The following is a 26675-nucleotide window of genomic DNA, read 5'->3' on the forward strand; positions in this document are numbered from 1 at the left end:
AGCAACTTACGTGTACACAAATGGACAAATTTACAGTTTTCCAACTTTAATTTGTCATTATTATTATATCCCAAGAACTATGCTCAATGACGTAACTCATTCTTAAGACGAACATTTTTCTTGCAAAGTGACGTATCTCAAATAACATATTTTTTACGGTTTAATATTACAATATTATATAATTGGAACATGTGGTAATAAAAAATATCCTTTTGACTACATTTTGTCAAAAATTGGTAAATATTTGTTGATAAACACAAGCGTAACAGGGAAGTAAAATAGGTGCAAAATTTCAAATCGCTCTCCTGAAAAATGAGAAAAACTGAGATACGACACTTTGCAAGCAAAGGAACGATATGATACACTATTCACTAAAATTGAAAAAGAATTGAGATGACCGTAGGAAGATCATTAAGGTTATATACATTTATCATGTGCGAATAGGCGAAGTTCGGGACACAGCAACGCACACACGTATTTACAGGGTGTTCTGGGAGTAAACTGACAAGCTGACAAGATTTCAATACAAGAAAAGAGTTTAGACTGGACTTTAGACAGGAATGCTTAATTATGGAGAAGGAACATATGTCTGTTAATTAGTGGAGTAAGTGGTATGGTGATGACTTTAATTTGGTCCCATTAATTTGGTCTACACAGCGCATCATTCACATATGAGCATGAATCTCCTTAACATTCCTCACAAGATCTGTACATGTCTCTTTACAGACCCAAGTAAAAGACGTCTTGATAAGAATCGGCAAAGGGTACCATAAAGAGGATTTTTTTCGTTTGTTTTTTCAATATCTCGCACTGTTTGCAAGATTTGTGCCTGCTTCTAGGGAGTTTCTAATTCATGTATGACCAGTGTTTTCTTTCTTCTTGATGCAGTATGTAATAAGCAAATACATTCATACACAATTAATTATAACGTCAGTGATATATGGTGTTAATTCCACAAAACTCTCCAAACAATAAAGATTCATCCTAGACTGGAGAAATAGTTATTCTTCGTTCTCCATTATCATTTGGCCATGAAACAAACACCTGAAAGATATACAACCCCCATATACAAATGTGTAGTGTTGGAATGTATAACTGACAGGGTATAATATTTTTTTAAATTTCAACACTTCCAATGTATCTCTAAAAGATGTAGGCCTAATAAAGAAATAACGGTCATGTTCTTTAAATATTCAATTAGAACTGGACAATCTACATAACATTTGAAATCGATCAGTGAAATCGACATCATTTTAGAGTCTATGGTTCTCGAGAACTCACTGTCGAAAGAATTGGCTATATATAAACGTCCACAAACATATAAACTTTTCTGGCGTTTTAATATATAGATAAGTGTTCTCGGTTAGATGAGATTAAGCTTGTCACGAATATATTACCTGTATTATTCGGGTAAAGCTAGGGTCATGGGACTCGAACTTCGCTTCTCCAAGCCTAGTGTTTATTTGATGATGACAATAAATGATTACAAAAAGAAATCGTGAAGGCCAAACTTCTCCTGAACTCCAGTTTTAGAAAGGTAGGCATTAAATTGGTTAGAACACAAACTACCGATAATTACTGTAGTGTCATCACTTGCATATAGTTTCAGATACTGCAAGTTTGTAAATAGGATTTCTTGCTCCAAATTTCAATTTCATCGTGAAGACTATATCAACCGTTACATAAATATGGAATAAACATCATTGACAGAATGCCAATCAAACGAAAGATCAATTAACGGTGGAAGTTAATAATTAAAGTAGATCTTATCATTTTAATGAGGGTTAGCTTAGTTGTGTACCTAAGGGACAATATAACATTCCTGTAATTGACCTAATTGGAAGATTGGAATTTAATAGAGAGGCTGAACATTTTGTAAAGGAAATTTTAAAATAATGTAACAAACGAAACTTTAATTTATCCAGTAATAAGTATCACAGCATTGATAACTGAACAAATAAAAAATGATTGTCAATTGTTTTAACCAAGAAAATGACTGACATTAATTTGTTTTGAAGGCTTACTATATACTGTAAGTAGGCAATAATAATAATAATAATAATAATAATAATAATAATAATAATAATAATAATAATAATAATAATAATAATAATAATAATAATAATAATAATTCTACAATGTTATTATAGTTTAACGAGAAATAAAATGTCCATGTAGATTTGGATGTCGCTGAGTAGAACAAAATTAAATGCGTCATGTAGAAACTCATGCGCAGTAGTTGAGAAAATTCAGGAAAAATATTTTGTAAGATCAAAAGTTGATAAAAGCTTAAAATATATAAAACGATAATCATGCCTGTTGTTCTGTATGGTTGCGAAACATGGTCGCTTACTCTGAGGCAAGAACACAGACTGAAAGTATTTGAGAACAAGATCCTGAGACGAATATTCGGACCCAAGACGGACGAGATGGAGGAATGGCGGAAACTACATAACGAGGAACTGCATAATTTATACCGTTAACTAAAGTTTTTTAGGGTCATCAACAGGTTATGTAGCCAGGGTGGAAGAATGTAGGTACGCTTTCAAAGTCTTAACTGGAAGACCAATCGGGAAACGACCATTAGGAAAAAAAGACCTATGCGCAAATGGGAGGACAATATTAAGATGGATCTCGCAGGCATAGGAATATAAAATAGAAACTGGATCAAGTTGGGTAAGGATAGAAGTCAGTGGAGAGCTTTTGTGAACGCAGCATTGAACGTTCGGTATCCATAGTCCATGGAGTTAGTAAGTTAGATAAAAGTTGAAATTGAGCAAAAACCATGTCACCTATTAAGGTGAGACTGACACTGAATTATATCCAGATAAAGCTCTTCATTGTGACCTAGCAAGACGACAGTACATAGTAAAATTAATGAGCTATAACACAAATTTTTATTAAGTCAAACTATATGCCAGTCAATAGATTGCTTCAAGTTTCGGTGCTTAGTTTCAGAGAAAATAGACAAAAGTGAACTTTTGTGGTGCTAAAAAGTATTTTGTTTGTTGCCAATAATTTTTTTTATGATAATAGATAGCTCTGCTTAAACTGACTGTTTATAACCATATTTATGTGCTGTATGTGTAAAAAAAGAAATACCCTGTTGAAGGTCAGATTGTGTCTTCTTCTAGAAACTGCCATACATTCCCCTGACAGTTGAGAACATATTTTAATATCTTGTAACATTTGGTTATATTCATTTGATTTTCACAATCTTTGTGGAAATTTTACAAAATTTGAAACAACGGATAAAAATTAACAGCAGTGGCGACTGCTCCGTGAATCAGCCTTTTCTCTTCCTTCTATGTTGCCTATCTTCATAGTGCTAATCTCTGGTCTGATAGTGTTAGTTATTTATGTAATAAGTGCCAGGATCCCAATAGATAAAGTTAATAGTTTAAAGAAAATCTAACGTAGATATATCATTTTGTAATTCTTATATGCATTTAGTTTTCTGTACTAGTATTTATAAGCCAATTTATTAAAATAATTCATTAACATTTATTTTATTTTATTTTTTAAAATACACGGTTTTCGTTATTTTGAGATATAGCTACACATACTCTAGTCAAATAGTCTTAGTATCGTCAATCATTGTATACACTGTTTATTCTTACTTTACTGTTTCGAATATAAATTAGCTTCTTGTACTTCACCGTGATGAGTTTAAGAGTGTGATCCCTTATTTAAAATGAAATCTTTAAATGAAATCTTTAAGTTTTACGTCCCACAGTTATGCCGGTTAGGCTAAAGGAGACGGTGATGATGAGTAATGAGTGAAATGGTGGAATGAAGAAAGTGGGAGGAAACGGGAGAACCCCGAGAAAACCCACGCACACGGTGTTTGTCCACCACAAAGTTCACTTGGCGGGGGCTGGGATCGAACCCGGAACCCCAAGCACCAGAGGTGAACGCTCTACTACTGAGCCACCGCGGCCCCTATCCCTTATTTAGTAATAATAATAATTGGCTGATGCTCTGGAGAGCACTGCCCCTCAAATTCGTACCTTGAGTGCATTGACCTCATGCCGTCGTATTTCCGCCTATGAATCCACGTTAAAGATAACCTGATGCTGATATACTTTATCTTCTTTCCTTATTCCTAATTTCCACTGATTGCCATCACATGTAAACATCATTTGAAGTTAATCAGGAGTGCGCTAGTACCCAACCATTTCCCAGTATTTGATCATGTCAGCAAATCGTTCGTTCTAAGAAAAAGAATCGCGAATAAAATCTTTAGACGTTGTCCTCTGATATGCTGTGTAGTGGGGAAAGAATTAATTTTCGCAAATGATATCTTCCATACATCTGTGAAAAGTCCATTTTTAAATAGAAAGTAATTATGAAATACACTTGTCTTCATAGAAAAGTTATACTTCTTTTATTAAGTTGAACTGTAATAATGAACAAGGACGCTATGCAGGGCACGAAATTGTGAAACGACAAAGGGGGATAACTACTAAATTCCTACATGTAATGATGAAAAATCCTTCACGAGTGAGTTAATAATAATGTAAATATTACATGTATACCTTCGGATCTTAATTTCCTGCGATTACAAATTATGAGGACATTATAAGTAGAAATTGTGCATGCAATAATTTTACAAAACAAAATTCACTCTCAAAAGACTGACTACCGGCGCTTTTACCCTACATCGTACTAACTCAATTTAAAACATTTAATTTATTCTGAATATGTTCTCGACAATTAACTAACTTCTATGAGATTGGCATTTAATCAGTCATTTCGTAAGTATGTAGATAATTATTGTCGTACTTGTAATTATAATCGACGTCCCCCTACAGGTCAGAAGGAAGATAAATATTCATGATATTGATATAACAAAGTAACTCTAGTTTCAAAATGAGAGTATTCAGACAAGAAAACCGAAACAAAGGGATTGTAATTACGCTGCTATACAAACTCCTCAATGTTGACAGTTGAAGAGTTTATCTTTCAATATTCCTTGTGGAAACCCCTTTACTATATTCACACATATATATACACACACACATTATATACTATATTCATACTCAATGTCGAGTTATACAAGTTAAAAATCTCTTGAGGCTAAACCATCGTCGCCATTGTTGATATTGGCAAAGGAGTTTCCTTCCTTTTCTTGCCTCACTTCCTCTCATCAGCAATGTGAACGTTTGTTGGCCCTCTTGGGATGTTACCCAATAATGGTTCTATTGTGGCAGAACACTACGCCCAAAGACATCGTCATACAACTTCAGCCTGCACATGACTTCAAACTACAATGTTTATACGTTGGTGAGTGAGTGTGTCAGCTTATTTGTGTAAAGGTTGCTTTCATGTATATATATTGTTTGTTTCTATCCCGTTAACGCACGCTGCAACATTTGGATAATAATAGAACAGGAAACTAATATCAAACCTAGTATATTGCCATCAATTCGTTTTGCAAATTTTGTCATTATAATATCCTGGCTTAGCTATACCAAAATTCTAATAATTGAATTGTAACATCCATTATACCTATTAATGTAGGAACTGCTATTATCTTTAAACCTTGTGAGGGAACGGTGTTTTAGTGGTTAAGCGATCATTCATGGTGCAACGGGATTCTGGTTCGATCTCACTCCATATAAGTTTGTGGTTATAGTAATCAATATCCTCTAGGTGTGATTTCTCGTGGTTCTCTTGTTTCTTCCATAATCCCATTCCTCTCATGCTTTCAAAATAATTTATTATTATTAATCCATCTTCTTTAGCTTTAAAAACATAACAGTGAAACACGAAATTGAAGATGTCATTTATTATTCTTATATCTCTATTATCGTATCACTTTTTACATTTGTTGAACTTCTATGCTCTCTCTATTTGTTATCTTCTGTTTTCTTTAGTATGAACTACACTTCCAATGGTTTTATTTTGTTGATTTATTTTGTTGACTTACATATAATTTTAAAATTCAATAGTCACATTTAATTTAATTATTATTAAATTCGTGCAATATGCAAAGTCATTTTTAAAAATTACGACACATTCAACTTGACTCCAAGAAGGAGCTAGTACAATAACATTAAAATTCTACTTCATTTCACACAGAACCAAAATAATTTTCCATATAAATGAATGGAACGAAAAATAAAATGGGTAGATATTCTATTACAGTGATTGTCAACCTCATTCCTATCACGATACCCATTTTATCACATCCTCTTGCCAGCGATCCCTTATAATTTCTCGTTTGTAATAAGCTTATGTGGGACTTTTAACATACCTATTGCCGATATCTCATGATATCCATCTATTTATCTGGTATTTATCAAGCATCTCATGATATCATCTAGTAGAACCCATTTCTTGTATATAGTGGATACAGTAACTTAACTGAAAGCGAAAGTGATAAAACCAAATTTGGTTAGTTCGTTCATATTACAAATATCGAATTCGACTCGTCATACTGTTTCAAACTGAAGGACATTTGAAATTTTTAAAACTTCATAACTCCCTTAATTTTGAGTCATATGATTAAGAAAAGTGATTAACTTATAAAATTATCATGCGACAAGTTCTTGCAATTGTTTTTCTGTAACAAAGACTTGGACAAGTTCAGATTGAAGGGAAGAGAAGAATATCCTAGTCAGGTATCTGCTGCTTTAAAAGTAATAATTCTATTTGCTACATCGTACCTGTGCGAAAATGTTTTTCTCCCATAGAAAGTATTAAAACAAAGACAAGAAAACACTTATCAGATGAAAATGACTTGATAATGTGCGTCACAAAGATTGAACTGGACATTGCCGCACTAGTGAAATCACACCATGCTCAGGTATCTCATTAGCTTTCAATTTTAATTGTATTTCAATATGTAGGTTTTGTTGCATATGTATTTTTCTCATATTTCAATATGCAGTTCTCATTAATTTCCTATTCTACCTCTTCAATTTAAATTGATTTTTAAACAACTCTGCACCTGTTGAAAATGTTTAGTAGATCTGTTTTTGGTTGTTGTTAACACTAAGTATAAAAATAAAAATATGCCTATCAGAACAATATTCAACATAATATTTAAAAATATTTTCCGGTATTAGATCCTAATTATATTTATCTCTTCCGCTTATCTTCGCGACCCCCAATTTTTGAGAAACTCTGCTCTATTAAACAACGTTAAACAGTAACACACTGAATTAATATGTACAAAAACCAAAGACAATATTCATGTGCATGCCTGTCATTAAAAGTTTTAAACTGTTCTACATCCATAATTTATTGAGATTTTATACTCTTGGTAACAATAATTTCAATTATATACCTTCACTAAAACTACCTACTAGTACCACTACTACTACTACTAATAATAATAATAATAATAATAATAATAATAATAATAACAATAATAATAATAATAATAATAATAATAATAATAATAATAATAATAATAATAATAATAATAATAATAATAATAATAATAATTTAAAAACGTTTATGAACTATAACCCGTTCAAAAATTAACATTACTTTTATGCGTAGATTCCTAAGAAATTTCCTATAATCAAACTCTATTTATTGATATATGTTAGAAGTAATTCAGGATTTTAGTAGAGTAAAGGAGCTGTTAATTTTCTTTACCAACCTTTTAAGATTTTTTTTTTCGTTTTACCACAGTTTCTTTCACCTCAAATATCAATAAATTGTTCTATTCTCATTCTTGTCAAGATAAATGAGGGGTCTTTTAATACTACTCTTACCAATTTCCTGACTTAAAATAGAGATAAAGTACATTAGATTAAGTAATAGTACTCTTTATTATTTAAAACTATTTAAGTAACAATGTCTGAGAAGTCTATTTAAAATATAAATTTAGAGAGAAATTAAATAAAATATATGGATCACTGCACTAAACCTTCTCCTTTCTATTTACTAAATTAAATCAATCTGTTGATAAAACATTTATTTATGAATTATTAACAACACCATAATAGGCATTTCCGGAAAACTTCGAAGAAAATTTATCCCTAGGGTGAACTACTCATTAGTAATTTTTCACTTGAAATGACATGTACCATATTGTACAGTTGTTATTGTGTTTATTTATAAAACACGAGTAAAATTACCTGAACAATTATTTTTAGGAAATGGTCTTAAAATTCACCTCAAGAATAAACTATCCCTTGCGCATATTTTCAGAGCTAAATACACCACTGTTATGAAATATGATCAAAATCCTCTGGGTAGTTTTTGAGGAAACAATCCGAAAACAAAATTTAGATTTAGATGCTTGAGTTTGGCATCATTTTCAGCAGCGAGGCTATATGAAATATGTACATACAGCTTAAAGTAGGATCAGAACTATATGAGCTTCCAACGGATGGCGTGGGAGACAAGGGTTTGATCCCGACGGGAGCTCATGTTACCAAACTTATCCCCTAAAACTATCCTTGTTGACATCTTCAGATGAAACCTCTTACGCCACATTATGAAGTTGTTAGTGAAATATTTATTTTTAAAATTTGAACAAAATATATTGAGCAGTTTTTGATAAAATTTCTGAAAAAATCATCCCAAGAGTACACTACCCGTTGTTTTCTCAGAAGAAATAGTTTCAGAAGAATATTATAGGCTTCTTATTTTTTGTTGCTCAAATATAAAGAAACCGGATGAGTAGTTTTTGAGGAAATCACCTGAATAATATTTAGCACAAAACTACCCCTAGACCTTTTCAGAAAAACAAGGTGTTATGCCACATTATAGCGTTGTTAACGAAATATATATTTATGAAATATGAACAAAAATTGTCAGAGAAGTTTTTGATAAAAATCATTCAGAAAAATTTCACCCTAAGAATAAACTAACCCTTTAGCATTTTTTTCAGGGAAAATGGCTTACGTCATATTACAGGATAAGTTTAATTATTGAAATATTTATTTTAAAAAACTACGAACACATTCGCCTCAATCGTTTGTCGAAAACTCATCCGAAGAAATATCACAGAAGTAAAACAAGTTATGTTTTTTTCTTTTTTTCTTTAAAAAAAAGAAAATTACTTACATTGTATGTCCGTTAATGAAATATGTGTTTTTAGAATATAAACAAAATGGCCTGAGCTGTCTTCAGTGTTAAACCATTTGAAGAAAATTGACAAAATGAAATTCATTATTTTGGTACCATATTGTCAGATTAAAAGAAAAATAAATTATTCGATCGAATTTCTATCTTCAAAACGCGTTTCTAGGGAACTGAAATGACCTCAAGACATTTCTGAAGTGCTTGAAAAGAAGTAAAAAATGGGTAAACCCATGACAATGTGCGAGAAAGATCGTGGTCGAAGCGAGGAGAGACCTCCACAGTGTGTAGGAAACCAAACACTGACACCCAGGAAGGTTTTACTGTGCGTTTGGTGACATTGAAAGGAAGTTGTGCATCACGACATGCTTCCTTGGCAGAAGGATAGACTCTGACTTCTATTGTTTATAATTACCACGAATATATCTACGTAGAAAAGTAACGGTCAGAACTTCTCAACAGAAAGTGTGTCGTATCCCATCTCGACAACACCTGGCACCACCATACTAACATTTGTTTTTAGTCTTTGCAGAGCTCCCTGAATATTATAAAGTAAGTTTTATAAGAGAACTGTGAAAACAACGAGCCAAATTTTTTTTCAGAAACTACAGAAGTTCTACTAGACCGTATAAAGTTGTTACCGAAAAGCTGGCAGAAGTTCAGCCAATAAAATGGTGAATATGTATCATAATATTATTTTCCAAAAACAATAAATACTTTCTCAACTTTGACCTCTAGAGGCTCAATACTTTTTGCACAATCTAATACTATGAATCTTCACTCATATCATGTCTGTTATTGTTTTTCTTTCGCCAGATAGGTATTTTCTTCTTTGAATTATGTGTACTCTATATATGTGTTCTCCACTTATACAGAAGGTATACAAATTTCACAGCAGATAAGCAAATCGATTTCATGTCCCTTGGTGCAGTTCTGCACTCTTTGTGTGTTTATATATATATATATATATATATATATATATATATATATATATATATACAGCGGCGTATTTACGATTTTGTTCCGGGGGGCTTAAGCCCGGAAGCCCTCCCCTAGGATTGCTTTCTTCCTGATACTGGTACAGTTCAGTATCTGCAGTATTGCACCATATATATCATGATAAATTCGCCTGTGAAAATTTCTGTGATGTATCTTCCATTGGTACCCTAAGCACGTGCTTATTTTGCTTAATGACCAATCCGTTCTGGTAACAATTAAGACTCTATTGTAAAAATATTTACTCTTTAAGTACAGTTACGACTTAAAGAGTCTAAATCTCTTCACTGCAAATTCATACCAAAGATATTGTAGAAGTACCAGCATCTGGTGACTAAATCTCCTTCAACATGAAACACATTTAGTTTTCGATACACTTAACTCATTGTATCAGTGAACTTAGAAAAGAACTCATTAAACGACACCATTCATTCATTGCCAGTACCTTAAGTTTCGTATTTGCACTCTTGAACCGATGGAAGACATGCAATATTATGAAACGTGGTGAAGAATAACATACTTCATAATTGTTGATTTAAGAATGCAAATTGCATGAAGTCCCTCTAAGCACTGCATTTTCCTATTACTGTTTTAATGGACTGGCTTCTACGTACTGCAGAGACTCCTATGAAGTGCCAAAGTTATTTTCCTCAATCGATGCCGTTACACGTTTATACCCTTGTTAGACCATCCTTCGTAGGCATGTTGGGAGGTTAGTTTTGATGCATCAATAAATCGAGCAGTTTCAAGTAATGTATGTCGATGGGTACGCAAAAACATAGTGACGCTTTTTACAATTGTTTCAGGTTGTAAAACGAAATTAATAAAATCTTATTCTAAATGTATATCATAACAGACTGTAGGCTTTGAGCACATACAATAATAAGAATATTTGTTTATGATTTTTTTTTCATTTGGTACAAGTTGAAGTTCATGCACTCTTTTTTGCAGTACTCTCTGTGTACTACTAAATTACAATTTAACTTTGTATATTTAATTACTAAGAATCATAACTGACATTGCAAACTGTATGTAGTGAAGCTTCATTCAACACAATATTTTAGTGTAATTTCGTAGTTAAAAACCAATAATTGTACTACTTTTTGACATTAATTACTTTGAATCTATACATTCAACAATTTTATAATATACTACTTTCTAAATGAAAGATTCTCTTTAGATTCAACCTCCTCTGTCTATCACCATATTCCTATTGAGCTATCCATTTCAATTTTGTTCCTTTTTGTTCTTTTTCCTTTTGTCGTTACCCTTCACAACCTTGCTGTTTTACTCTTCTCTGAATCTATTCAGCTTTGATTGTATAATATATAATCTTTTGTATCCTCCACCGTAATCAAGTTTCTTCTTTCATTTCTATTCCGTATTTTTTTAAATTCAGTATCACGAGTTCATCCTTCTAATAATGAAGATTAACATAACTTTCTTTCCTTTCTTTTCTCTAGTTTCATCTTTTCTTTCAAGAGTATAAAAAAGACTTCTATTTTTTCCTTTATTTCTTCAGCATGCCATATTCTCACTTAAAGTTTTGAAATATCTGCTGTCGAAAACTTGTTTTACACATTCTTCAATTTAAATTGCTTCCACGTTATAGGATTGTCCAGCAAAAGAAAGCGTTTCGATTTACATGCTTAGGATAAATCATTTCCGTCGAAGCATTTCAAGATTATATTTCTTTGAAATAAGAAAGTCTTTCCAGAAAGAAACCTAGGCAACTTTATGTAAATTTTCAGAACTTTGTAATCAAACTATGCTGAATAAAACAGGTAAAAGATCCAACATAAAATTGTGTCATACTGAAGATAGTTTTAAAAACGAAGTAATCTGTTTCTTGTACTTATAATTTTACATCGTGTATTTTTAATCATTCACAAGTTCATTTACGGTGACTCATGTCCCGTACTTCTTTCTTTAAAATGACGTGTTAAAATAACCAAATATAAATCTATCTCTGAACGAAACCATATGCAAGGGCGCCGATCCTGGGTGGCCGAGGGGGCTCGGTCCCCCCAAAGCTCATGTGGGCCATGTATTTTATGAATATATATTTTTATATGTATTTTTATTGCTATATGTATTGTTACATGTATTTTTATGAATGCCCCCTTCCAAAGTTACAGGGAAATCGGCGTCCTTGACCATATGTCGTCTCATAACCCTTATAGAATGTTATTTACTCTTACGTTACTTCACGGTACCCTTACACTAATATTAAAAGTAACTAGAAATACGATTTCTGAATTTTCCGAAGCAACATTGTTGTGAAAGAATTCCTGTAGTAAATCGTTAACAAAAATAACCCTAGTTATATTACGTCATGTGATTTTGTATCAGAAAGTGGGAAAAATCCTGCATTGTTGTTACTTTTTTCAAGGGTAGTGAGTTCGTTCTATGGTTTCATACAGAATAAATATTTAGTTATATTTTTCTTTATTGAACAGTAGCAATCTCAGACCACCTAAAGGGTTATAGCCCTTTTTTAGCCTTTTTTATTTTTTTATTGAAATTTTAAGGTATGTATATTTGAATGGTTTAAATTAGTGGTTTCCAACTTTGTTTACCTGGCTCTCCCTTCACAAACCTTGCATACTCCATTCCCACTTCAGCACCTGTCCCTTTTGCTCGTTGTCATACGTGGGTTTCGGCTGACCCCTTCTGTGACTTCAGATACACCTTTGATTCTCAAATCCTTAATAAAATAATAATAATAATAATAATAATAATAATAATAATAATAATAATAATAATAATAATAATAATAATAATAATAATAATATCTTATTCTCACGAGTATATATTCGTTGATTGCGGATTTGCGGGTACTGTCGAAAGAGAGCAGACCAGTATTTAATATTTATTTTCTGCACTATTGGTAACGATTAATGTACGAAAAGTCTATTAGTTTGAAGCTGATTAGTGAGCGATTTATAATGGTCTCTTTGTGTCTTGTTTCAACAGTGTCACTACATTGCTTTTGTATAGTAAACATAATGCAGACTGTCTACTTCTACAGTATTGAAACCACTCAAAGCTATTATTCGTTTCATTAATTTCTCAGGCCGGTGTTCTGATTTCAGAAGTCTATTTTGTGGTGCTGTGAATGTTGTATTGACTTTTTAAATTCTTTTTTATGTCAGTGCAGTGGCGTAGGGAAGGGGGGGGCCGGAGGGCCCCCCCCCCCCAAAGAGGTCCGAAAATGTACTTTGGTACTTTGATGTTTGTAATTTTTTATATATTTTTATGTTTATATATTTTCTTGTTTGTAATTTTTCTATATGTACCTATAACAGCACTTGGGCCCCCCCCAAACACACATCCTGGCTACGCTACTGTGTCAGTGTGTATGTATGGAGTAAAATGGCGGGATCCAGTTCAAAGAAAATATTCTATAGTGAAGATTACTTCAGGTATGGTTTTACGTTCATTCAAAAAGATGGTAATCAACTACCAGAGTGTCATGCTGTCCTTAACAATGATGTTTCCGCCCCGTCCGATTGGGGACGACATTTATCAACAGTACATCCAGACCCCAAAGAGAAATCTAAAGATTTTTTTTTTAAACTGTGAAAAGGAACTCGCAGAAACCTATGAAGTTGGACTCCCCTGGAAGCAAAATGGGGAAGGTTGATGAAGCATCATATGAACTCAACTATAACTTCAGTCTACATTTATAAAGCTGACAAAGGACAGAAATCCTACAATTAATTATTGGTTCACACCGTTTAATTCACCGGCAAGCCTTAGCTGCTGAAACTTCACTAGAGAACCTAAAGCAAGCATCATCATTGGCTATTAAAATTGTTAATTTTATAAAGCAAGCGTTCTGAATACTCATCTCTTTGAGGCTTTGTGTGAGGATGTTAATGCTGAACATAGAACTTTACTTTCCCATATCGAAGTTCATTGACTGTTGAAAGGTAATATGTTAAGTAGGCTTTACTATCTTAAGTCAGATGTAGCATCTTTACCCTAAATGTAAGAAAAGATGAACGTTATACTTCTTTTACTGACGACATATTTGTGTTTTCTCTTTCATGTCTTGCCGTTTCTGAATATTAAATAATATAAATCTCAAACTCCAAGGTAGAAACACGAACATACTACTGTTTTTCTATCAAATTATTATTAATTAATACGAAAACAATCTTTTGTTGATAAGGTGTCCCAATTTTAGCTGTTGAAATAATGATCATCCTAGTCAAGTTGGTCTATCAATCAACATTATTTCTGCCACCCCGACTACCGGAAGAATTTATGTCTTCTTCCAAATCTGGCTACTCCGTACAGTATGGGCGAGATTTATGGTTATAAATTAGATGCAAAATAGTTCTAATTGTCACTGTAGCAAGCAAACTTTCTACTCATCACATGAAGTATCAATGTACAAATCATATATATCAATCATCAATTAAAATATCTTTTTTAAACAAAAAGGAGACAAGCACCAAGTGAGTTGCAATTATAAAACTCATAGGTTCAATATCTTTCCGTTTTGGGTGTCTGTATTATTTTGTATGCCTAATATTGTATTACATTTGCACATCAACAGTTTGTCCACGGAGCACGGATTGAAAATCACTTCTTAAGTTCTTTAAGCAAATTATTCTTAATTTTTAATATTATTGAACATGCATACATAGAATACCATGACATTGCGATCCTGTTCAGAACAGAATCACCCCCACATCTAGCAGAATGAAATACGTAATCTGTAGCAATATACCTCTTCGGTCTACCACCAAACATCAACCTGGCCTATTTTGCAAATAAGAAGAAAGATAGTTCATGTTCTCTTTCAGTTATTGGTGGACCATGTTTTATATTCTCGGCACCATGTTTTTCGCGCTTCCATGTAAGCATCAGTAATCAGAGGTTTAGAAAATAGGGACCTGTCCGACAATGTTGAGTCAAGCACCTCTTGTCGCACATTGTATTGTGCACATCTCGTAGAATAATTAAAGTAACATTTCTGGGAGGGAAAATGTCCTTATCTTTGTTTTGTGAAATCATATCTATTTTATAATACATTATAATCGTTGGTTCATAGATTATTGCTGTAATAAGATTAGAACATCGATAATGTTTGCACTTTCCAATATCTCAATATTACTTCATTTCTATCGGTTCCTTGGGAAAGGAAACTCTCTTATTTCCCATTTTGTACGCCCGCGTGGGAGACCAAGAAAATTCATTTTCAAAACTATCTAACAGACAAAACCTATCTTGAGTATTTCATTTAAACGCGAATATTTTTCTCCGTTAATCTTCGCCTTTATCCACATCTTAATGAAAACTAGAAGTCGAATTTGTATATCAGTAAATACCAAATTTGTATATCAGCAAACCTTTCTATTTTCATGGTTTTTCATGTAAATGGGAAGAAATAATGATGTGAAATGTTGTCTACATTTGACAGAAATAATACATACTTTTATTGAGAATGAAAATATTTAACTGATCTTTTAAATACTTCATTAATTTATCAATTTGAAATAATCTATTCATTTATCATTTATTTTACAAAGAGAAATGTGGAACACAATCGCAAATCTTGTGATCATTTTTTAAAAAAATAATTTCTGGTGATTTTCATTAACATCTGTTTCCACATTTAACCATTTAGCTGAAGGGAATATCTACGTATGACATTAATATTCTGAATGACTAACATATTTTGACATTATAAGACTAAAAAAACACATTTGGAGAGGTAAATAAAACATTGATTCATTTCCCCCCTCGAATACGTTTCAAATAAATTTCAATATTACTCAGTTAATACATCACATTATATATATATATATATATATATATATATATATATATATATATATATATATATATATATATATATATATATATATATAATGTGTGTGTGTGTGTGTTCATATTATATTTTTCATCGATAAAATGATCCTGAGGCAGAATAAAACCTCTTTGTTTCTCTCTCACACCAAATGTCGCAAAACCTGACTAGCAAATTAAAATGGGAGTTTTATATATATTAGGAATTTTGTATTACGATTTATATTAGGAAAAATATCCATACATTGCTTCATATGAAGAGAAGGAGAATAGTTCAAAAATAATATTTTGAATTATAGATTGGAAAATATTTGTTCGAACAATATTGTTGAATATAATTTTCACATGTCAGTACTAACGTTCACACATTTTATTATTAAAAGTTGACTATTTTGTAATTACATGATATAAGTTTTCATGAATTTGCGCATTAACTCGTGCAATTTGTTTTGAAAATATGGTTATTCTTGTTTGTCATTCATTAGGTTAGGATTAGATATTTGAAATTGACTGTTCTCTCCAGTGCAAAAGTTATATGACACATAAAACCAATGTAATATTATACAGTTGGAAAGCGTTTCTATTGTGAGATTAATCTTCAAGAAAGGAAAAATAATAATTTGTTATGTTCCCAATCAGTGGCGTAACTAGTTTTACTGCGCTCTACATCGATCGATCATCGATTTACTCATACCCACCTCCTGCCCCACGCATTTCAGTTGTTGCGTTAGGGCGCAAAATTTGAAAGTCAGTCGCACTCGTCAATCCAAAAATGATGGTCGTCAATACCTTTCACGTACAAATTATGGGCCGTCTCCCTCCCCCCATGGCCTTCGATTTGACTAAGAGAGACTACATCAGGGCATAAAATTTCAAAATCAGACAATTAGATACTGGATAATTAATTATGAATTGGACAATTCATATACATGTTTAAAAATATCTTACCTTAAGACTTCACTTTGTATAACTCTCTCTCTCTCTCTCTCTCTTTCTCTGCACTGAATACCAGTTGTCAATTGCAATTTTCGCATCAAAGTCCTGAAGTAAGTTTAGGCAGAAACCATTCATACTAAACACTGGTCACCAGCTCTAAATTTCTAGTTGACAATTGCGATCTGGCGACCAGACATTTTGGGCCCTATATATATATATATATATATATATATATATATATATATATATATATATATATATATATATATATATATATATAAACAGTATACAGTTATTTTTATTAAGAAACCTAAAGTACACAGGTTGTTTATTTATTACTTTAATCTGGCTGGTTGAGCCGGAAGTTTTTTTTTTTTAACTGCTACTTTTATATTTTAAATGTAAAATATCATTTTTTATAGTTCTTAATATAAGTAAAGAGTATAGGATAGATTTATAAGTGCCAACTAGGTTTCAAAGAGGCTCAACTTTCGTTTTATTCCCGGGTGGGGGTGGAACCCCGGAGAGGGCGAAACGCGCTGATTGCAATGACTCATTATGCAAAACTTTTACTAGGCAGGTAGGTAAATAAACGTTGCAGTGACGATTGTCCGGTTATCGCCCAATGGGGATCCAGAATGGGGGCGCGGGACTCACTCGCCGTTCCATGAGGAGTAAAATATATAAATTAATCCCTAATGAAGCTCTTGTTCAAAGATTATGGGGAAAAAAATAAATGTCTGTCAAAATGAAGATTCTGAGTGCATTCTCCATTTATTGCAGATAATGGTATGCGTTTTCAGTTTATGATAATCCTGGATTCACTCGTGTTGAACAACATGGCTTTCCTCAATGCCGCCTTGAGAAGGGTGAAGATAAATACGTATTATAAAGCACTGCAGTCTGCATTTTTAGTTAGCAAACCAAATATCGAAAAATGTCTCAAGTTTACTCAAGTTTATTTTTTAGACCTGCTCCCTAACCCTCAAAAATTCCTGGATCCGCCCCCGGTATCGGCGGGTTGCCATTTAACTGCTAATAGTCATAGCATACCTTTTGAAATGTTTTCAAATGTTCTTTGCACAAGGAACCGTTTTCTGTATTATTTTTTTTTTTCCTTGAGCCCTTTTACTGTGCTCCCTGGAGCAACTGCTCAACTCGCTCCATTGTAGTTACGCCACTGTTCCCAAGAGTAAAAGAGTAACAGTTATATTTAGATCGTTCATTTTAAATCAAAAAGAAAAATATTTATTTATTTATTTACTAGCATGATGGCGTCCCCGCTAGAAGAATATGTGTCACTGTTACTAATGCCTGTGTGCCACTGTTACGAGGGTATGTGTATCTATTAAGAGAAATCAATTAACAACTACACAATCAGTTAACTACCAATGTTTATTTTCATACACACTAAATGAATAAATAAATAAATAAATAATCAATTCCAGCACAACAAAAACTATTAACTGCATCAGATTGCCTGTTTAACATCATAAAAAATGTTCTTTTTTTTATTTCCTCAAAAAGTTCGCATGAGATTTTATTTCCAAGCATCTCAGTTTGTTCAGGTCCATATGATCTATCGATTGATATACGTACCATATTCGACAAAGCATCTTACAGTTTAAGAGTCAATCATAATTTTCGATCGATTGCTCTCATTAACAATGCAATTGCATCTTCTTGCCGCATTGCCAAACCCACAAAGTGCGAAAACTGTACATAAGATAACAATAAGTTATTTTGTCCTTTGGATTACTGCTTTTCCTTTTAAACACATATAACCATTTCAACGAACTTAAAAGGTTCGTTATTGAATTCTCTATGTCTGGGTGTCTCTCTGTCTGTCCGTTATTTGCGATCTTTTCAATTTTGAACCCTGCATTCAATTGAGCATCAAAAATGATCTGAGAAAGTGATTAAATTTTTCGCGTCACTCTTACCGTTCCCGAGATATTGGGGAAAAAAATGGTCAGTTTCCAGAGATATCTCTAGAACTGTAAGCCAAAGAGATAATATTGGCATTGATCAATACCTAAGAGGATTATAAACATTTTGGTGCCAAATAGTAACCAGTGGCAACTGATCAACTGGCTACTAGCCAATTGGCCACCGTACCCCAGATATTGACCAAAAAAGTTCGAATTTCAGGAGATTTAAGGAGCCATATCTCGGAAACTATAAGTCCTAGAGAGATGATATTTTAAGAAATTTTGCGAGAAACAGAACAAGGTGCGGATAAAAAGATTTACTTTTACACGTAGGAATAATTACAGTTATCCTTCCCGCTCCAGTTATCCATTCTTTTTGGGTTCGTTCTGGCAATGCTCTTGGAACATTCTCAACTAGTTTAATTATCCGACAGTTTAATTGTCTTGCTTTGAAATTATGGACGGAGAAAATGAAAGTACACTGAGAAAAAAAAAATGTAGGTGGCATACTTAAAAACGTAGGTTACATTCGTAATTCCTGTAGTTTCTGGACTTAACGTACAACCGTATATAACATCCTGCAGCAAACGTATAGCTGAAAAAGTATGTATTATACGCACTGTCTGCATAAGTGCAATGACGTCATTCGTGTGACGTCATCTGCAGTAACAAATATATACGGAGGTGATATCTAGCTTTGTGACGTCAGGATCGTATGTAGCATGTGGGTTAATAATGACGACACACACTGACTATCAGGACGGAGCATAATTTCAAGAAGTATGCAATATACGTTCTTTACGTATGTTTCTTTCGTTCAACCCCAAGACAGCATCTATATTGTACTTGTGCCCCGTACGTACGACTAGATACAGTATACGTATTGTACGTATGTATTATACAGATTTTCCTTATGTCGCACACAGCTTGTCCAGATACAGCATACAGAATATCCATATGCACCATACAGAGTGCACATATGTAGCTTACAGACTGTATGCATGCAGCATATAGATTATACGTATGTCGCGTACAGGTTGGCCATATGTAATGTATGGATTGGATGTATATAGCTAATAGGTTGTCCATATGAAATATACGGATTTTACCGCATACGTATTGCCTTCTTGTAATATATGGATTGGACATATGCAGGATCTAGATTGTACGTATAGTGCACCATTATTAAAGTGCTGCAACATACTGCAAAATGCATGATACATTCTTACTGTAATGTTGTCAAATATTGTTTTACTTTGTATGAAAACTAAATAGCTTAAAATATGTTTGATCTCCTTTGTGCCAATAATAATAAAATTAACAATCTTAGTTTGGAGCAGTGAAAGTGTCCAAAGAAATGTATTTACCTGCAGGGTGTCCTATAAGTTTGGATTTCCTGCTAATTCGTTGGGAAGCTACTGCAAAGCCAAGTGTTGAAAAGTGACACAAGCGTTAATTTTAAAATTATGGGCACAAAGGAGGTTAACCATATGTTAAACTATTTTCGTTTTCATACAGAGTAAATCAATATGTGATATATTACTGTAAGAATTTATCATATGCTTTGTTGTTAGTTAGTTCCAGCACTTTAATAATAATGCAAAATGCACAGCCATATACAATCCTATATTCAAACTCAAACAACTTCTCTGTACATTTTAATTAACAGGTGTAGAGACTTTTATTGTGAGTTTGTATCATTGTCATTATATTTGCATAACGTTTCTCTTTTGTTTTTAAAAACAGTATGTGTGTGTGTGTGTGAGTGTCAGCAAGTTGAGCACCAAGAGATCCATACAAGACGGTCCTCCGGAATTCGTAAAAAAGACAATATAACAGTGAGTTGTAAGTGTTTCAGTTGTTGTGTAGTTAGTGCAAATAAACATTTATTCATTTATCACAATTAAGTTGTTTTGTGAACATTTATTCATCAAAAGACAGAAACATTGGTCAACTCCGACCGGATCATAGTGAACCAGCGTTTGATACAAACTGTGAATGTGTATGTGAACAATTGTTACATTGCTCTTTGTTTAGTTCTGTTCATGTGCGCAGTGACATTTATTAATTCTTCTGGAAACTATGTGAATAGACATAAGTGAGAACACGTTCATCAGTGTGGACTTGTGTGTGGACTTGTGTTTATTAGTTAGTGTGGACTTACAATATTTTTCAAGATGGAGGATTCAGACAGACGCAAGTTAGTGAAACAACGTGGTGTGTGCAAAAGTCAGCTGACAAGAATTCAAAACTACGTAAGTAATATTAATTCAACAACTACAATTAGTCAGGTGAAAGTACGTAAGACTGCAATGATTGAGATGTATAAAAAGTTCGATGAAGTACAATCACAGTTAGAAATAAATTACGAACAAGTAGAGGACGATGCATATAGAGAGGAGTTTGAAACCAGTTACTATGATGTATTAGCGCAACTAGAGGATTTTATTATTCAGCGTAGCCAGGAATCTCATTCAAACAATTCCTCGAAAAATGAGAATCAGGTGTCAAATGATCAATTAAAATTGCCTCGTGTTGAATTGCCATCATTTGAAGGACGATACGAAAATTGGCTTTCATTTTCAGACAATTTTAAAGTTATGATTCATAATAACGATAACGTGTCAGTGTTGCAAAAGTTCCATTACCTTAGGAGTGCATTGAGAGGGGAGGCGTATGATTTAATAGCGAATCTGCAAGTTACAGAAGCTAATTATAAAATTGCATGGCAATTATTGAAAGACAGGTATGAAAATAAGCGTTTGATTGCAGCTACTCATGTCCGTAATTTGTTACATATTAAATGTATCACAAAGGAAACTACATCAGAATTAAGAGAATTTATTAATACAGCTACTAGTAACTTGAATGCATTACGAGCTTTAGATTTGCAGACACCATTAGAAGAGGTTTTGTTAGTTCAACATTTCGTTTCTCAATTAGACAGTAACACTAGGCGTGCGTGGGAGTTACAAATCACAGATCATTCTTTCCCTCCCTTATCAGAGTTCTTTGCTTTCTTGGAACGTAGGTGTCAAGCATTTGAAACTATAAAAAATACACCATCACAGGAAGTAGTGTCAAGGTCAAGGGGCGATAAAAATAGACAGAGTGCTGAACCAAAACAAAAAGAAAAAACAACCAAATCATACGTGACAACAACTCAGTCTTTCTGTAACTTTTGTAAACAAAACCTAATACATCAGTTGTTTAAATGTCCTGCATTTTTAAACGCTGAAGCAAAAGAAAGACAATACTATGTTCGAGATAATTTATTGTGTTTCAATTGTCTCAAAAAAGAATGTAAAGTAAAGACGTGCAGATCAGGTGGCTGTAAACGCTGTTCCAAAAGGCATAATACCTTGCTGCATTATGATGTAATGTCAAAAGCAGATGAGAAATCCAGTGTTGCTAATTCACAATCAAGAAATTTTTCGAGTCATTCTAATACGAATAGGGAAAATATGACACAAGGTTCTTATTGCATTTTCAAGGGAAAACCAAATGTTACTGTTATGTTATCTACTGCTATAGTAAATGTACGAGATGCAAATGGTAAATTACATCCATGTAGAGTATTATTAGATTCTGCCAGTCAAAGTAATTTTGTAACTGAAGATTTAGTTCAAAGGTTGCGTCTACCTAAAAATAAACACCGAGTTCCAATTCAAGGTATTAATAGTGTGATTAGTGAAACAAAGCATTGTGTAGATGTACATATAGAATCAAGAATTCGTGAATTTTCAATTGATGTAAACTGTTTAGTTTTGCTCAAAATAACAGATAACATTCCAAGTAGGCCAATAGATCATGCTGATTGGAACTTGCCGACAGACATAGGGTATGCAGATCCTAATTTTCACCAACCAGATACTATTGACATTTTGTTAGGCGCGGAAGTGTTTTTGGACATTTTGCGATCTCATAAACTAACTAGACCAGGGAATTATCCAGTAGTACAAGAGACTGAATTTGGGTACATTTTGGCGGGTAAAGTGCCTACAACAAGAGATTCTAGTATACCACAAGTGTCATTTTTTGTGCAAGAAAGTAACCTTGATAGACAGTCACAGACATTTTGGGAGCTCGAAACTATACATTCAACAGTCATGACTCAAGAAGAAAGGCAATGTGAACGACACTTTGAGGAAAACACTACCAGAGATAGCAGTGGTCGATTCGTTGTACGTCTGCCAATTAAGCCAAGTCATAAACCATTAGGAGAATCATATAATTTAACTCTTCGTAGATATTACCAGCTAGAAAGACGGTTGCAGCAGTGTCCAGAAATTAACGAGCAGTACTGTAACTTTATGAGGGAATATGAAGAATTAGATCATATGAAACCAGTGAAAGAAGAACATGAAGATAATGGTATGAAATGTTATCTGCCACATCATGCAGTATTGAAACCATCCAGTACCACAACAAAGCTAAGAGTGGTTTTCGACGCTTCTGCAAAGACTTCAACGGGGGTTTCATTAAACGACATACTTATGACAGGACCAACAATCCAGCAAGATTTACATTCAATTGTCACGAGATTTCGAACCTTTCCTATTGCTTTTACGGCGGATATTCAATCAATGTATCGAATGATTAAAGTTCATGAAGATGACATTGGACTTCAAAGAATTCTGTGGAGATATTCATCAGTGGAACCAGTCAAGATTTATGAGTTGCAGCGGGTCACATATGGTGAAGCATCATCACCATATTTGGCGACGGCGTGTCTTCGAAGGTTAGCGGAAGAAGGAAGAAGTAAATATCCTCAAGCAGCGACAGTATTGGAACGTGATTTTTATATGGATGATGTAAGCTCAGGATGCCATAACGTTGAACAGGCGTTAAAGCTTCAGAAAGAACTTATTCAATTATTGCAAAGCGGTGGGTTTACTTTAAGAAAATGGTGTTCGAACCAGCCAGCATTGTTGGAAGCAGTGCCAGAAGAACATAGGGAAATACACTTACCGTTTGAATTTGAGTCCGAGTCAGGTGTTTCAACATTGGGTTTATCGTGAAATCCTGCATCAGATAAGCTTCTCATCACCAACAAGTCAGTTAAAGAATGTCTCACGACCAACATACCAACCAAACGGCAAGTGACTTCGACCATAGCAAAAATATTTGATCCTTTAGGACTCATAAGCCCAGTAGTTACTCCGTTCAAGATTTTCTTACAACAAATGTGGATCCATAAGATCAATTGGGATGATCAAATACCATCAGAGCTCTATCAGCAATGGTTAGACCTGTGTCATCATCTTCCAAGTGTTAACGAAATACAAATTGATAGATGTGTAGTATTGAAGAATTATGTTCATGTCGAGATACATGGGTTTGCTGACAGCAGTCAACTTGCGTACGGCTGTTGCATTTATGTTAAAACGGTGGACATTTCAGGCAAAACTACTGTTAAACTTTTGGGTTCTAAATCGAGAATAGCTCCTATTAAGAAGGTAACGTTACCAAGACTTGAACTTTGTGCGGCAGTACTTTTGAGCAGGCTGTATCGAAAAATAATTCTGGTATTAAACATTTCAGTGAATAGTACTTACTTCTGGACCGATTCAAAAATAGTGCTTGCATGGATATCATCTCCAGCTGCCAGATGGAAGGAGTTCGTGGCAAACAGGGTTGCAGAGATACAGGAGATCACATCAGTCAACCAGTGGCATCATGTGTCGTCAATGGACAATCCAGCCGACATTATTACACGGGGAATGGATCCGAAACAGTTGAAGGAAGCAGATATTTGGTGGCATGGACCCGCATGGCTTGAATCATCTGCATGGCCCGAACAATCAGAAGTGGTAGACGAAGATGTTCCAGAAGAAAGGAAAGTAACGAGCATATCTTTAGTCAGTTATGAAGGTGACATAAGCTTTCTGGAAAAATTTTCATCATTGTGGAAACTATTGCGAGTTATTTGTTTGTGTCGTCGTTTTATTTACAATTGTAAAAATCACAACGAGAAGAAAGTAGGAACTATTTCTACTACTGAAATTAGTGATACTTTACAACAATGCATTAAGCTAATCCAGCAGGTTAGTTATTCGCAAGAATTCTAGGACTTAGCTTCATCAGGCCAAGTTTCATCCCAAAGTGAACTTAAATCTTTGTATCCATTTATAGATAATGAACAGTTGCTACGAGTGGGAGGACGGCTAAAAAACTCCGACTTACCGTATGATAGCCGACATCAGATCATCTTACCACCTAAAGAGCATCTCACCAAATTGATAATTGAAGCAGAACATAGAAGATTGTTACATGCTGGACCGCAGTTATTGATTTCATCATTGAGGCAAAAATATTGGATCCCACGAGCTAAACAAGTCGTTCGATCTATCATTCATCAGTGTCTAGTTTGTTTTAAATTGAAAGCGTCAACCTCAGAACAACTCATGGGTCAATTACCATCAGCACGAGTACAGCCAGCTCGAGCTTTTATTCACGTAGGGGTGGATTTCGCCGGTCCCCTAATGATTAAGCAAGGAACTAGATCTCGTAAAGTGACAAAGGCGTATGTTGCAATATTCGTGTGCTTAGCAACCAAAGCGATTCATATGGAGTTAGTGAGTGATTTGAGTAGCCAAGCATTTTTAGCAGCTCTTCGAAGATTTGTATCCAGAAGAGGCAAATTTTCGAACATTTATAGTGATAACGGAACCAATTTTATTGGAGCTCAGCGAGAACTTAAGGAGCTTCAACAACTACTCAGTTCACAACAATTTCAAAACTCAATTCAAGATGTTGCAGTGCAAGAAGGATTTACATGGCATTTCATTCCACCTAGAGCAAGTCATTTTGCAGGCATTTGGGAAAGTGCAGTGAAGTCATTTAAGTTTCATTTAAGAAGAATAGTAGGTTGCACGATTTTGACATTTGAAGAACTCAACACAGTCATAACACAAATAGAAGCCTGTTTGAATTCAAGACCAATCACCGTTCTATCCAATGATCCCGATGATCCTTCATTTTTGTCACCAGGACATTTCCTTATTGGTGAACCTTTGATGAGCATTCCTGAACCAGATCTAGTGGACATTCCGACCAACCGATTATCAAGATGGAATCACCTTCAGAAGATGAAGCAGCATTTTTGGAAAAGATGGTCTCAGGATTATCTACATGAACTCCAGCAGAGAAGAAAATGGACAACAAAACAACCTAATATTTCTATTGGAGATGTGGTTCTAATCAAAGAAGACAATTCTCCTCCATTGTCATGGAAATTAGGTGTCATTCAGCAAGTGTTTCCGGGAAAAGATGGACTAGTGAGAGTAGTGAGTGTAAAGTGTAAGACAGGGACTGTTAAGAGACCAATTACTAAAATTGTACCTTTACCAAAAAATGATCATGTGGATTGTGTGTAAGTTGATTGACTTGGTTCAATCAAGAGAGGGGAGAATGTAGAGACTTTTATTGTGAGTTTGTATCATTGTCATTATATTTGCATAACGTTTCTCTTTTGTTTTTAAAAACAGTATGTGTGTGTGTGTGTGAGTGTCAGCAAGTTGAGCACCAAGAGATCCATACAAGACGGTCCTCCGGAATTCGTAAAAAAGACAATATAACAGTGAGTTGTAAGTGTTTCAGTTGTTGTGTAGTTAGTGCAAATAAACATTTATTCATTTATCACAATTAAGTTGTTTTGTGAACATTTATTCATCAAAAGACAGAACAACAGGTATGTTTTTTTTTATGTCGCAACAATTAAAAGTATGGTGTCAGCTGAAAACGTGTTCGCTCACAAGATGATTTCTACTCAGTACTCGCCATAAAAATGCAACACCAAGAAGGAGGCTGGGTAGCTGCGCCAAAGTTCCCAGGCCGATACCTAATAGTAAGTGCAGAATACTCTTAAACGTCCGCCGTATTCGCTGTGCGACAACGTGGTGACAGCGGAGGCGTTGTGCAGCCATCGACTAAACATATTTA

The 26675-nt window shown here is 33.9% G+C and overlaps 2 protein-coding genes across 2 annotated transcripts; both read left to right on the forward strand.

Moving 5' to 3' along the window:
• Positions 1-20908: 20908 nt before the first annotated feature.
• On the forward strand, positions 20909-23752 carry LOC145679106 (uncharacterized). The gene has a single exon (XM_081749700.1). It carries the CDS (start codon positions 20909-20911, stop codon positions 23750-23752), a length of 2844 nt encoding a protein of 947 aa, XP_081605826.1.
• A 165-nt stretch (positions 23753-23917) lies between these two features.
• LOC145679112 (uncharacterized) lies at positions 23918-26110 on the forward strand. The gene is made up of 2 exons (XM_081749707.1): positions 23918-24605; positions 24867-26110. Exons 1-2 carry the CDS (start codon positions 23918-23920, stop codon positions 26108-26110), a joined length of 1932 nt encoding a protein of 643 aa, XP_081605833.1.
• Positions 26111-26675: the final 565 nt, after the last annotated feature.

This window comes from Thermobia domestica, chromosome 1 (assembly GCF_964235325.1).
Source record: "Thermobia domestica chromosome 1, izTheDome1.hap1.1, whole genome shotgun sequence".
Classification (NCBI taxonomy): domain Eukaryota; kingdom Metazoa; phylum Arthropoda; class Insecta; order Zygentoma; family Lepismatidae; genus Thermobia; species Thermobia domestica.